Raw genomic sequence first — 14814 nt, 5'->3', positions numbered from 1 at the left:
GACAAATAAGCAGACGAGAAAATAAATAGGTTTTTTTTTTTTTAAAGAAAGAAACTAAACCAAACATAATGAGAGAGATAAACGGGGGCACAAACATGCAAATATAAAGGTACATTCAGTCAGAATCTTTGGGGAGAAAGTAGCAGTATTTTCCAAATGCTTGACACTTTTTTTGTTATTAATTAAGCTGAGTGACTTAGAGAGCTTTCAATTTCAGGAGGAAAGATACAAAGTTATGAGTTGACTTAGAGAATTTCAGTCTGTTCTTTGAATTAAAAATTTAGCGTTTAGAAGTAAAAAGTTACAAGAAAATTACCTGGAAGTAAGCAAAAAAAAAAAGTAAAAAGTGAAAAATTTAAAAAACAAACAAACAATATAATTACCTGACGACTTAAAATTCAGGCCTAGAATAGGGACAATAAAACATATAATTTTCTATACATTTTCCACTTGTTTTCTGACAATATCTAAAAATTATCTCCCCATTTCCTTGTCACCTTTTACTAATTTTTTTGCAGTTCAGGGACAATTCTTGCCAAGTTGCTCAATGCATTTGTGGAAAAATATTTTAAAAAATCCCTCAGGTTTCAGAGATTTTAAAAGCTAATAAAAGGTATTTAGATGCAGCACAAGTAAACTGATGCCGATCCAGGTGTTAAAGGGTTTAAATGTATCCTTGACTTGAAATGGCAAAGACAACAATTTAAGAAAAGATCCCCCAGGTCTGCACTAGGGTTGACCGGTATTGGTTTTCAGGGCCGATACAAATACAGATTATTAGTTGTTAATGAGACCAATAACCAATAGTGTAACCAATATGCATTTAAAATAAAAATGAAAATCTTTCGGTCAATATTTAGAATTCGGAATATAACAAACTCCAACACAAAACTTTGTTTAAATGCCTTAAGCAAATGTTTCATCAAACTGAAACGTTCAACATCATATACAGCAAGTTACCATAAACTTTTTTTAAATAAAGGCAAGTGAAAATTTAAATAAAAAATGAATAAATAAAAATAGCTCCCTGAGGTTTTGCAATGGAAGAGTTCCTCCCATGCTGACAATTAATTTGCACTTTTTAATAAATTATATCGGCGATCATTAAAGTAAAACACCCATACGGATAAGCTGCAAATCGCCAAATATCGGCTCCTATAATCGGCCAGGCTGATAATCTCTCAACCTCTAGTCTGCACACATTTTTAGATGGAAAAATAACTAATGCCTTCTAGTGTCAAGCTGCACATGCATCATTCTGCACAGTGACGGTCAGAGTATTTTTGCAGCTCTGTGATACTGCACAGCATTCAGACGGTGTTTTTGTGCCTCATTCAGTGTATCTGTATGTGAGAAGTAGGCCGGGGCAGTGTAAACATCTGCTTCAGCCCTGCGCCTGCCGCCTGTTGAGAGCCATGACAGATGGAAAGGGAGCGTATGGCTCAAACACTTCCATCTTTGACCGTGCCGCCAGTTGTCTTCCCAAAATAGCCCGCGCTCCACGGCCATATATGTGCAGGCCTGCAGCGCGTGCCTGAGGAGGCATCATGTATCTGGGCCACACAATACTCGCTGCAGGCGCATTGTTGCTGCGCACCGGCAGGCCTGTGTGCGCCACAGGCACGAGGCCTGTCTTTCTGTCCCGGGACGGCTCACCATGCACCTCGCCCAGCTCAACCGCGAGTGTCTCCTCCACCTTTTCTCCTTCTTGGACAAGGACAGCCGGAGGAGTTTGTCCCTTACCTGTCAGCAGCTGCGGGAGGTCTTCCTGGACCCCCGCCTCTGGACTCTGCTGCACTTCAGCTCCCCGAGTCAGCTGACCAGGGACAACTTCGTGCTGGGCCACTCTCTGCGCTACCTGGCGGTGCGCTGGTACTCCAGCAGGGTCCTGCAGGTGTGCAACATCGAGGACTGGTTGAAGAGCTCCTTTCAGAGGGACATCTGCAGTAAACATGAGGGCCTGGTCAGCACCTTCCTGGCTCATGTCTGCCATATGTGAGTGTTTGTGTGTGTGGATCTGCCCTCCTGCTTTGTCGTGTGTGTAGTGATGAAGTAGACCAACAAAGGGTGCACAAAACAACACTTGTAGCTTACTTTACAGCATATTTTAGCATGATCTAAAGCAGTTAATTTTTTTTTCTTGTGACTCCATAACCCTGTGAAACCTGGATAGACATTAGTTTTCTTGTGGTGCATTCAAACACCTTTCACTTGCATCTAAAGCCCTGAAACCTGAGAAAACTTGTTTCTTTTTCATTTGGAAAACACAGCTAAAAAGGTAAAGAGCAACTTGGCAAGAGATGTCCCACAAATTGCAAGAAATGAGGAAAAGAAAACGACCTGAAAATTAATTTTAAAAAGGAGTGAGAGAGATTGAGTGATGGAAAAAAAATTACAAGATAGTAATAAAATAAATAAAGAAAAATGTCCAGAAACTTAAATTTAAAATTATTATAATTAAACATTAACTATTTTAATTTCTTGTAATTTTCTTGTGACTCGTCAATTAAAACTTCTTCTCATGTTTTTGAAAGGAATCAAGCCAATTTGCTGTGCTATCAAAAGATTAAACAAAACAATATCTGCTTATAATCAGTTCACACGAATAGGGATTTCCCTTGCTGTATTTAAGCAACTTTTAAAGTGCTCAAGAAGTAAAAGTATTCTGTAATTCACAAAAAAGTTCTTTAAAAAAGTCTGAAAAATAGGCACTTTAGTCACATTTCTCAAACAGGTGAAGTTCTTTTTCAGATTACTGATTAGTTTTTCATGCCCTTCTTGACCTGTGCAAAACATATCTCCAAATTTGGTGACAATGAATCTTTCTGATAAACAGAGGGACTCAGTGTTCCTTCATGTGTTGAGAAATTCCTCCTACTTCTTAAGATAAATAAGTCATTGAAAAAAATCCCCATTGGACTAGTTGTTAGTTACCACACAGCTGAACGGGGCTGTTTTTTTCTGAGCTCATGAAAAGTTTACTTTCCTCACAAGATTTATTTTTCACAATGAGTACTTTTTCATACTTTAACAGGAACTACGTCCATTTTCAAAATTCATACATATTATTCCTATGGTCTAAGACAGAAAAAATAAAAACAAGTAGACATGAACAACTCTGCCAAATGCAAAAACTAAGTGCTGAAGCTCAAATTTGTGATATCACACAGAATTAAGTCTAGAGCTGCTCCACAGACAATGGATACAAACAATGTTTTAGATAACACAGAGAGCAGCCAGGGGAATTATTTGAGTGTATGTACATTTTCTGTGTCACAACTGAGAATATTACAGTAGAATAAAAGTCATTTGGGTATAAGAAAAAAAAATCACAAACCACAAAATTGGGCTCCCATTCATTGTTTATGGAGTCGCTCCAGACTTTATACTTGATGACATCATAAGTTTGAGACTTCCCTCTCTGGTTTTTGGCTTTGATAGAGAGGAGCTCATGTCTTTCCTTGGCCATGGAAATAACGTATTGGAATTCTTAATGCAGGTGTTGATCCCCTTTAAGTGTATTTGGCTGATAATATTTTTATGTGAGTAAAGTTATAAATGCAGGACTTTTTCTTGTGTATTTTCACAGTGAGGCATTTCACTGATGGGCAGGTTACTTTCGAAATGTAATAGGTTACATGTAAGTGTAATTTAAGTATTTCATTCACTTCATCAAAGTGACATAACTAATATTATTTGATTACTTTTCTAACAAATGTTTTAAACATTGACTATATAAGGGGGGAAAAAAACACTCACTCTATTCTACACAAGTTTATTGAGGGCAATGTTTCAATCTGACTCCGCCTTCGTCAGATAAAAAAAAAAAAGAAGCCCTTTTTTTTGACAGAATTAACTCATCCCAACTTGTCAAAACTCGCTGCTTGGTCAGCGGATTTCCATGTCTACATATGACACGTAAGTTATCCTCCTGTGACGGTTGTTGATGTTTCGTGACAGCTCATCAATATAATTATGTGCATCGTGCCTTTTTTAAAATACACTTACCTTTTCACAGGAAATGTACAATTTCCAGATGTTAGTTACACAGTTTTTTTTCTTTAAATAAACTTAGAATGTCAGTTAAACACTTTGCAGGTTTAGAAAAGAACATCAAGGTTTGGCTAAACATTAATATGCGAAGCAAACAGTGAACTCCCAGGTGAAAGTCCGGGATTTGTTGGACCCATCCACCTCAACTCCCGCCCCCGCCCTATAGAGACTTTCCAGCTGCTTATATTTTTTACCAGCGGTGTTTCAAACTGATGCAGTATGCAGTATCATATTGCCACAAAAATTTCCTTTTTGTGTCAATCTGATGAAATCACTGACCAAGCAGCCGTATTTGATAGGTGGGAATGAAAATGAGCTGGCAGAATGAATTTTACGTTCTCCATATAAACTTCATTTAATTTCATTTTTTTTCTTTTTAACTATAACTGATTACAGTTATTTTTATTTTGTAACTTTACTTATTTACATGTAAGTAGTTGTTTATACTTTTACTCGGGTGAACAATCTGAATATCCATTATTTGACAATAGCACAAACTACAACCTCAAATATGACCATACTCTAAATAACTAAAAAATACAACCAAATTCTAATAGAAATGTACCACTTTTACAAACTACAGTAAAGCACCATAAATCTTGACTGCTATATGATTTTACAGCATTATGCGGTAATTTCTTTTTGTTTTACCAAAAGGCCTAATGGAGGAACAGAAGTCACATGCAGGTTAGCTAAAGTATTGCACTGTAAACCTCACATTCTGCTGTAGAACACTAATAAATCTATGGTAAGATACTGCTGAACTAAATCTAGAAGTGACTCTGACAAATAACAGTATTATCTTGGCAACTAAAGCTGCCAGTAGTTTACCGTAATTTTAGGAACAAATTTGTTACAGCATAGGGCTGAATTAATAACACATTCTTATCAGTTCAGACTGATGATGAGTATCTTACAGCATAAGAGTTTTGTGTTGCACATTGACATTTTTATCTCCACAATTGTTTTTGTTTTTTGTTTGTTAGTCAGATGCATTTCGAGGTTGATGACATCATTTCTGGGTTTTTCAGCATCATTCACACCCACCATGGGGAACAAAAGTGTTTTGATTTAGAGGCACATGTCTTCCCGAAACTGCCATGTTTAGCTGTAGGCAGCAGGGAGGAAAATCATTAGAAACAGATGGCGCATCCAGAGCTGGCAACAGAGACAGAAAAGTGACACATCTGTGGGACGTAAGACTGATTCTATTAACTGAGATAACTGTGGTCAGATATCAAATTATGTTTATTGAATGATGTGACAGTTGGATTTGATAGGTCACTGAAACGTAGCTATGCTGGCTCTCGGCCTTGTGTGCGTGGCTGGCTGCATGCAGGAGAGGCGTAATGAGGTCTCTGGATGATTTCTTCAAGGCGGCCAGTAATAACCGTTGATGTGAGGGAGCCTGGCCACCGCAGCTGGCTGGGACGAGAGGAGGAGAGAGGGGGGCGGCTCACTGGCTCGGCGTATGACCCTGTGAGGATTTCCTGTATTGTGAAATTTGAGACGCAAGAGCTGAGACCAGTCAAAACTAGAACCACCTACTTTGTCTGGGTGCTGTATCTCAACGCCCTTAAGGCACACTCATTGCATACTGATAAACCCTCCCAAATTGTCTAAGGGAGTAGAGAGCAAGTGCACGTGACAAAGTGGGAGGAGGGGACACGGAGGAGCTGTGGGGGTTGATAAAGAGTGATTTAGCTGCAGACCCTCCCAGTCAGCTGCAGGCTGGAGGTTTACGCAGGCAGGTGGAGCCTACAATTGGCTCTTTGTTGCTGTCAGAGGAATGAACATGTGCGTCTGTCTCTGCCTGCCTCTTCCTGGATAAGACTCCACGCAAACTCTGACGCCAAGCTTTCTTTCTTTTTTTTCCTTTTCTTTTTTATCTTCATGGAAAAAAACTGTAAAACATAACATATCCCCGAGCCTCTTTATAATGTAGTTTGCTGCTCCTCTGATGCCAGATGCCATTAAATTTACGATCAAGAACTCAACTTATTTGATTTTGATCATCTCAATGTCATAGTTATGCAACGGGAATTAACATGCACAACATGCCATGGAGTGTGGGTGGCACAAAAAAGCTTTGGCATGAGGCTTTTTCATGGTTAAACATATGTCGTTTTACTCCCAAATTTCATAACTTGATGCTTTTTCACATCAAAACAGGTGCCCGTTGCTATTAAAGTTATGACTGCTGCCTACAGACTTCAGTTTCAGCTGCTTATGAAAATATTTATGACCAATTTTAGATTGTGAAGGATGTCCAAAATCAGTTTAGCATGTTTGAAACAAACCATTTAACTCTAGAGAGAGACCAAAAGCAGCTGATTGTTAAATGTATGTTCCTTTCAGAGTCCACTGGATAATTTGACCAGACAAAATAACCGTTAGGGAACCAAACGGGTCATTAGAAAGATGATTACACGTTAGCAGTGCGGTGTTCTGCTTGTGCTCAGCTCAGCCCAGACTGCCCGCCACGCTTTTTGTTTTAATGTGAACAACATCATGGAAAGAAGGAGACATTTTTGGCAAACAGTTTAGATAGATAGATAGATAGATAGATAGATAGATAGACAGTATAGATTATGTCACCTGCTTTCCTCGTGATGTATCAGTAAACAGTACCCTGGAAAATTGTTGTTTTAAATGTCACATTGTGATTTTTTCATCTCACATTCCAAAGAGCTGCAGCAGACACAGAAACCATCAGTGGAATAAACCTGCTGCGGGGCAAAACCATTAATATCTCGCAAAACAATAAACACTCCTGATATGAAATTCCTTCTTCATACTGTGGCACTGTTCTTCTAAATGGATGAAGTCAGTAGTGGAATGTAACTAAGTACATTTACTCAAGTACTGTAGTGTGAATTGGAGATACTTGTACTTTATTTCATGATTTGTTCTTGTCATGCCACTTTATACTAACCAGTTTTTTTCCACCATTTCCTAACTGTTGCTCATTGACTTATATATCTGAAAAAAATCAAACTTATTAGCTCAGGGTTCAAAATACATGTGAAAGGCATCTGAATGTAGAAGAAAACTTATGTTGATCCAGTTTTCATAGGGTTAATGTACGGGCTCTGTGCCAAAACCATGAGCCAGTAATGTGATAAAGGATTAGTTGATCAATCAGTTAGTTGACTGACAGAAAATAAAATGGAAACTATCTTTAAAAACATTTATTTTCTAATTTATTTTGAAAAATTTCAAGGTGTTTTTTAAAAATGTCCACATTGGTTACTTTTACTTTTAATACTTTGAGTACACATTCTCGATTATATTCACTTACTTGTGCTCAAGTTCAATTTTAAATGCAGGACTTAAACTTGTAATGGAATATTTTCACAGTGTGTTATTAGTATTTTAAGTAAAGGATCTGGACATTTTCTGGATTTGTTTGTGTTCTCCGTTTACCAGGTTGCACTAATTGAATTTGATCAGAAATCTTTTTTTTAATTTGAAATGAAAAGTAAAGTTCCAAATTTAAATTTCAGTTGTTCAATCAGCATTCTTGTAGTGCCTGAAAGTTCAGAAATTGTAATAGAAAGGAATTTTACAAGATGAAAAAAAGGTGTGTTTACTAATACAAGAGGTGCTATGAACCAGTTCTTTAGTATGCCTAAAACATGACTAAATCTGCACAGAGGGATTGTTTGCATTGTGAGTGAGGAATTTGATGAGGACAGATTAAGTCAAGGTGGCATGCAGATAGATGTAGGCTTTGATATTAAAATTAACAGCACAAAAATATCTGCACCGAGCGAGGGGAGGTGCCATGAGAGGGTGGATTATGTAACAAAGGTTGATGAAGTTTTTATTCCTGTCATGTTTACCTCCGATTACTAACACACCAACTGTAGTCATGAGAGACGGCTGAATCTGTAAATAGTCCCGGCTTTGAGCTGTTGTCGCCCCACCTCCTCTTTTTTTCTTTTTTAATGTCAATACAGTCACATCAGCTGATAAAGCCCCACATTGGTGCCATGCAGCAATTCAACAGGGCACGTGGATTGACTGTGCTACCCCATGTTCAGAGGTTACTGGGGCAGCACCCTCAACACTTGCAGGCAACTGGAATATGTTTGGCTCACATGTGTTAAAGTGGTAAGATTATGTAAGTCTTTATGTAATCTGCATCAGTGAACGTGAATGACATCCTCGCTCCGCTGCCATCAGAGCGTCTGTCTGCCAGCTCTGTGCTGCCGGCCTGCCAGTAGGCTGCAGTGCACTCCTGAAACATGCAGTAAACACATGCATTCAACAGCAATCATGTCACAATGACTTTTTTCTTTAAATAAATTGCTTTAGGGAAAAAATGCATTTTTGTCATGCTATAATTCATTAAACATCCTGTAATTGTTCCTCGTACTCCATTTATTTAAAGCTTTTTAGAGGACGGAAACACTTGGCCACATGGGACAGTGTGTGAAGAGAAGATAGCTCAGTCTAAGTATTAAAGCGCTCTATCGTTAAACAGATCATATTGCTGCCTCACAGTGGTGTTGTTTACATCTCATTCACACGTGGCTCATATCAGCCCCCCTGACTCTATGTCCTCCTTTGTTATCTGACTCTATTTAAGAGACCTGGACAGTATTCATCTGAAAATAAGCACACACGCCAAACAGCACAGCTTACTTAAGAGCGGTCCATGTCTAAACAAACTAATCCCTCCCTACTGTACAACATGCCCTAAAGGGTGATGAGTGAAAATGACACAGAACAGGTCTTGCACAGGTTGTTCTCATGTCTCATGTTGTGATGTAACTTGACTGCTGTCTGTCCTGCAGGTGTCCCAACCTGCTCTGGCTGGCCCTGTCTGGCTGCGGACACATCACTGACCAGGATGTGATCTCTGTGCTGCAGAGCTGCAGGAAGCTGCGCCGCCTCCACCTGGAAAACTGCGTTCGCATCACAGACCGCAGCCTGGAGGGTGTGGCGGCTCATGGAGGCAGACTGGAGGAGGTGACGGTAGACTTCTGCAGGAACATCACTCAGGCAGGGCTGCAGGCTGTCAGGGAGAGGAGGCCGGGCATCCGGCTGAGCGCAGAGAGGAGCGCTGATATGATCCCAGACAGCAAGCCAGAGGATAGGGGGCCAATCAGGAGGACACTGCAGAAACTCCTGCAGGTCGCCTGAAGGAAATGATGGACCAAAGATGACAATTTCTGTAACTTTTGGGCTTATTTAAAGACTTGACTGAGATGGTTTTGTTCTGATTTATACCCATATTTAAGGTTTGGGGTTTTTTTTTTACCCTTTTTTTTATACTTTTTATACAACTCATGCTGAATATGAGTCTTACAGTGACAGTGCTTTTTAATGTCTCTGTTCCATGAATTCCTGACAATCAAGTCTTATACTGCATAGACAGGTGGCCTAATCAATCATTGTCAGTTGAAATGGTGCAATTTTATGATTCCATTCTTAAAGGAAAAGTTTTTTTCATTTTCGTAAATATTCTTCTTCACCTTCTTGCTGAGCGTTAGATCAGACTGTAATTACTAAAATCACATCTATATGGTTGATGTAAGACTGGATGTTTCCCCTTGAAAAAAGGCCATGAGCAACTGTCATAGGTGACAAGAAAAAGGTTTTGTTTTTTTCTTTAAAGAGGACAATTTAAATAATTAATTTAAATAATTTAATTTTAACTCATTTCCTGCTTATTTTGGGTCTGTGTCTTCTTAGGTTGCTCATTGCTTTCTATCCATATTTTTTGAAAGAAGTCACACCGGTTTGCTCAGGTTTTAAAGGTTTAAGATACCTGGATCCAGCATTAGAGGTGTGACCCTTTTCATTCCTATGAGAGTTGCTCAGTGGTGCATGAAGCCAAAAAGAAAAATCTCTATTTCCATTGTTTTTGTAGGAGTTGTAATGTTCAAAAAAATGAATCCAGTGATTTACAAACATTTTTTTTCCCCATTGTAAGCGTTTGGGAAAATGCCTTTTTGGCTGGCTGCATAAACCCCACCTAGTCAACGTTAATAGTGCACGTCAGACACATTTTTCCCAAGATGGTTTCTGATATTTTAGGTACTTCCTACAAGCTGATGAATGTTGGAGTGTTTTCAGATAAGTTTGGATTTAATAAGTGATTTGTTGCTATACAAAGGGGGTGTGACGTCATGATTGACAGCTTTGTTATTTTGCTCATAATTAAGTAGGTCACTGTATACTAGAACTTGATACTGTGGTTCCATTTTCTGATCACTACTGCGCAGACTCTGACTCCAAATGATGTAACTAGTGCAAGATTGCAGCACCTGCATCTGGCATATTTTCATTTTGGCTGCAATTTTGTACAAGAGAGGAAGTAGAGATGCACTGTCCATGTTTTTCTCTCTGTGTCTATGGTTTAGATGAGAGAGTGCAATAACAGAAGGCAAAGAAGCATATTTCCCAAAATGTCAAACTATTCCTTTAATAGCATTAAGTTTTAATTAACACATTGCACTCCTCCCCTAGAGGAGCTATACACACCTGTACAGTACAATAAGCAAAAGGCGCGTGGTTGCTGTGTTTGCTGTGTCTCTGTCATGATAAGACATGTCAGAGCTGGAAGAATGGGTTTCTCTGAGGGCAACATGGCCCTGTGCCTGTGATTGGAAACATGTTATATAAGACTGTCAGACATATGAAACTGGGTTGATTAGGGGAGTGTGTTGGTCTGTAAAGGCAATGTGACAAAATGTATTACAGGCTGTTGCTGCAGGGGGCTCCTGGTCCTCTGAGCGCATCTCTGAAGAATGACCACAGATTTTCACACAAGGTGGATTTAATGAAAAACAAGCTTTTCTCAATCCCACCAGGATGTGTGCTCAGATATTGTTGTTAAGCTGGATGTAGCAAATTTTCAGTTTCCGTTTGAAACATCATAATACTGTGTTTTTTTCTGTTGACTGTGTTTTTTGCTCAGCATTTGGGGATTTTCCATCGCTCTGTGATGGACAATAAAGTTTCCAAATGTAATCTGAATCTTTATAATCATGACTATTAATATTAAGGCTTATAAATTATTGCATTTAGAAGTGCATAAAAACAGTTATTAAGAATTTTTTTTTATTTGGTGCTGTAATTCAAAAACATATAGATCAGGATTGTATGTATGAGCACTGAGGCAACAGTGAGCCATTAGCAGGTGTGTATTGATCCATCATTGTAGAATTATAGCACTTATGATTGTTTTGTGTTTTTTTTTTTAAGAACAGGCCGTTTTCTCAGCAATGTCACACAAAATGACCTCAAAGAGACACAAAATGACAACAAAGAGACACAAATTAACCACAAAGAGACAGAAAACAACCATGAAAAATACACAAAATGACCACAAGGTGACACATAATGACCCAAAAATACATAAATTTACCATAAAGAGACCATAAACAACCACAAACTCCTCTGCTTGACACGGAAATGACAAAGAAACACAAAAATGACCTGAAAGACAAACTAAACAATCAAAAATACACACAATGCCCTCAAACTGACACAATACGACTACAAAGAGATGTCAAGCAACATCAACTAAAAGAGGCAAAACCAAGTTTATGTGTCTCACTCTTCTGTTGGAGAGGTGGTGGGGCCTTTTGCATGTCTGTGCCCAGGGGCCCTTTGTGTCATTTTTAGCCCATGAGTAAAATGTGTCCTATTGATCTCATTTGTGATACGTAATAAAAACAAAATTCTCTTTGTCGGCCCTCCCGACCCCGTCAACAGGTTGGGTTCTTGGTAACATGAGACAGAATGAGCTGAGAAATGTGGTCAGAGCGGTTTCAGCAACAAGATTATTTAAAAAAAAAAAATATATATATATATATATATATATTTGGCTTTTAAGTCATTAGACGAGCATGAGAAGTAGTAAGAGTAATGCCATCTTTTTGTTGAAACTGAAAATTTGCATTTTGAGTTGATATCAGTGAGAGCACATTTAAGTTAGAAGCAGAACATGTATGTGGTTTTCTCCTCATGATCTGCAGACACATGATATCCCTTTAATGCAACACACAATGGTGACAAAAGGAGGCCCCTAAAGGTTGGAAAGGATAGTATAGCATGTGCAGAATATACAAAGAAAGCCTTAAAAACAACTAGATAAATATAACTGCTGTTGCACAGAGAGACAGAGGATCACTGTTTAGAGGCCTGACAATAACAGCTATATTTTTTAACTGTGAAGAATACACCTTAATAGCAAAGCGATCGCCAGGAAACAGGACTCAACTCCAGGCATGTAACAACACTGTTATCAAAGTGTGACTCCTGCTTGATTCCACTAGTTTTTTTGTTCATGACAATCTTAAAAGACCTGTTTCCCAGATGCATGTCCTCAAAAGCACTGCCTTTTGCTGTGCAAGCTGTTCAGACCAAGGCAGCTGCAGCCAATAAGTCACACTGTATGACTCCTCATTTGTGTGGCTTCCTCGGTTTATCTGAATTGTGAATAACGTATCTAAAGTCCGGCCTTCGCTCTAATGGAATCGAGGAGAAAGTCATAAACAAAAGGGCAGTTTGTGTCTGAAAAGAGTGGCTACTATGTCGAACATCATCCTATTATCCTGTGAGGGGAAATCTCACTCTAAGCTAAACAACCGATCTCTCTGTGTGGGATTAAATTGTTGTACACTGTATCTGCTATTGAGATCTCAAACATTTCATGACATGCAAATGTTTTTTGTTTTTTTTCCCAGTGTCTTTTTGCACATTCAGATAAATTGCATCTCGTGTCGCTCAGTTTTATTTTACTATTCTCAGCCAGGATACTTCATGAGAAAACTTGTGTAATATGAATCCTCTAAGATCAAATACGGACACCCACATGCGTCTGTCTCCACCGTGGACTGCAAACGGGCTTGACATGTTTTTTTTAAGCAACCCTGCCTGAGGTGAAACAGACCGGGGTCGGGGGGGCCTAACTATGTCTTCAAACAGACCACACTTTACAATTATATCCGTCCTTTATGAGAACAGTCTGCTAGATGGCTCATGTTTTAAAAAGTGCTTAAGTGGAATATTCAGCCAACAGATTTCTGGTTGAAGCCAGATGAAACATTTTATCTTTATGACCCGCTTCATAAGAGTTTAAAAAAAAAAGACAGATTTGTTTGGATTGCCTGAGGAGTGTTTGTAGGATGCCACATTGCTGGTTTTCCCCTTTTAGTCCTCTATTATATAACTCCACCACAGAGAGATGTTCAAATTTTGCATCCACTTGTTTGCTGATGTGCTTTCTATGTAAAACTTAGGCTAAATAAGCGACCTAACAGGTTCAAGTCTCAAAAAGAGGTACCTCATCAGTGGTGGAAGAAATATTCAGGTATTTCAAAGGAACAAAAAAAAATAAATTAGAAATACTCCAATTACAAGTAAGAACCATGCAAAAGCATCATCAGAAATGTATGTATACTTAAAATGTATTTGTATGTATCTAAACTTTACGTTTTCAGAAAGGCCTCGGCCACTGTTGTGTGTTATATTAGTGGCTGTTATAAAATGCTCAAGATCAAGAGCAGATTATGAGATAATGGGCGCCTGGGCAGAGATATGCAAAGGGCCCCACCACCTCACCTACAGTGGAATAAGACAGACTTTATTGTGGTTTTGCGACTTTTTGTTGTTGTTTTGCGACTTTTTGTTGTTGTTTTGCCACTATATGTAATCAATATGAATCTTTTTGTGGTTGTCATGTGTCTCTTTGCAGCCATTTTGTGTCTGTTTGAGGTCATATTATGTCTTTTTTGTGTCTACTTGAGGCAATTTTGTGTGGGTTTTTTGTTATTTTTCTCTTTTTGCAGTCTTTGTGTAGTTATTTTGTGTTTCTCTGCAGTTCCTTTGCATCCATTTGAAATCTTTTTGTGTCTCTTTGTGTTCTTTTGAATGCCCTCATGGTCGGTACCTGTTAATCTTATTTTTACCTGTCATCTTGCAGGTGAAGGCCAGCGGGGGCCCTGACACTTTTGGCCCCTGGACCTGGACCTGCTAAGCCTGTGTAGTTGCTAATCCATTCATGCTTAAGTTCCTTGACCACTTAGTCTACAGTGTATTCCTGTTTTAACTTGTGTTCCAGTTCAACTGTTGAGTGAAGACCCAATGTACTCAAATGAGGCAGAGAACATGACAGGTGAAACTATATCAAGCACAGTCCACTACTGATTTTGATGTCCTATTCCTCCTCACATGACCTTTCACATGTTCTCAAACACATTATGACATGCTCAAAAACATATTCTGATCAAATTTACAGAGATTTATCATCATCATCCACTTTACAACACAATACCCTAAGTAAATAACAAACTATACCTGTATTCTGCCACAGAAATAATGTAACTGTTGCATAGTCCTCTACTATACAGTAGCCAATATACATAAACCAATGTATTTATTGAAATTATAATACAATTTGTATGTGTTACTAACACAAACATTTTTACTAAAAAAGAAAAAGAAAGAAATTTTTTTTTTTATAACTGAAAAGGCCAGTTTTGTGGCTTTTCAGTAGTATTATCACAGTATTATCTTTAAAAATCTAAATTTGCAAATAAATATAGTGGAGTAAAAAGTACAACAGTTGTGTGTTAATTGTAGTGAAGCAGTAGTAAAAAGTATATAGTAAAATAAAACTTAGGAGCTCAGATAAAGTTGGCTAGAAGCCCCTAAAAGAAATACATGATATTACAGTACTTAATATTTAGCTTCTGACCAAATGCAAGTCCTCAGGACTGGAGAAGGAGCTCTGCGGATCCC

General features: G+C 38.4%; 1 protein-coding gene across 1 annotated transcript; it reads left to right on the top strand.

The window, feature by feature from the left end:
- The first annotated feature begins 1532 nt into the window (after positions 1-1532).
- On the top strand, positions 1533-11037 carry fbxl22 (F-box and leucine-rich repeat protein 22). Its single transcript, XM_042495693.1, is given in 3 exon segments — positions 1533-1641; positions 1644-1995; positions 8856-11037. Coding segments are annotated over 3 exon segments (795 nt in total). The 5' UTR covers positions 1533-1547; the 3' UTR covers positions 9205-11037.
- The last annotated feature ends 3777 nt before the right edge of the window (positions 11038-14814 follow it).

This window comes from Plectropomus leopardus, chromosome 11 (genome assembly GCF_008729295.1).
Source record: "Plectropomus leopardus isolate mb chromosome 11, YSFRI_Pleo_2.0, whole genome shotgun sequence".
Classification (NCBI taxonomy): domain Eukaryota; kingdom Metazoa; phylum Chordata; class Actinopteri; order Perciformes; family Serranidae; genus Plectropomus; species Plectropomus leopardus.
The sequence above is the reverse complement of the archived record's forward strand: the minus strand, read 5'-3'. Positions and strand labels throughout refer to the sequence as shown.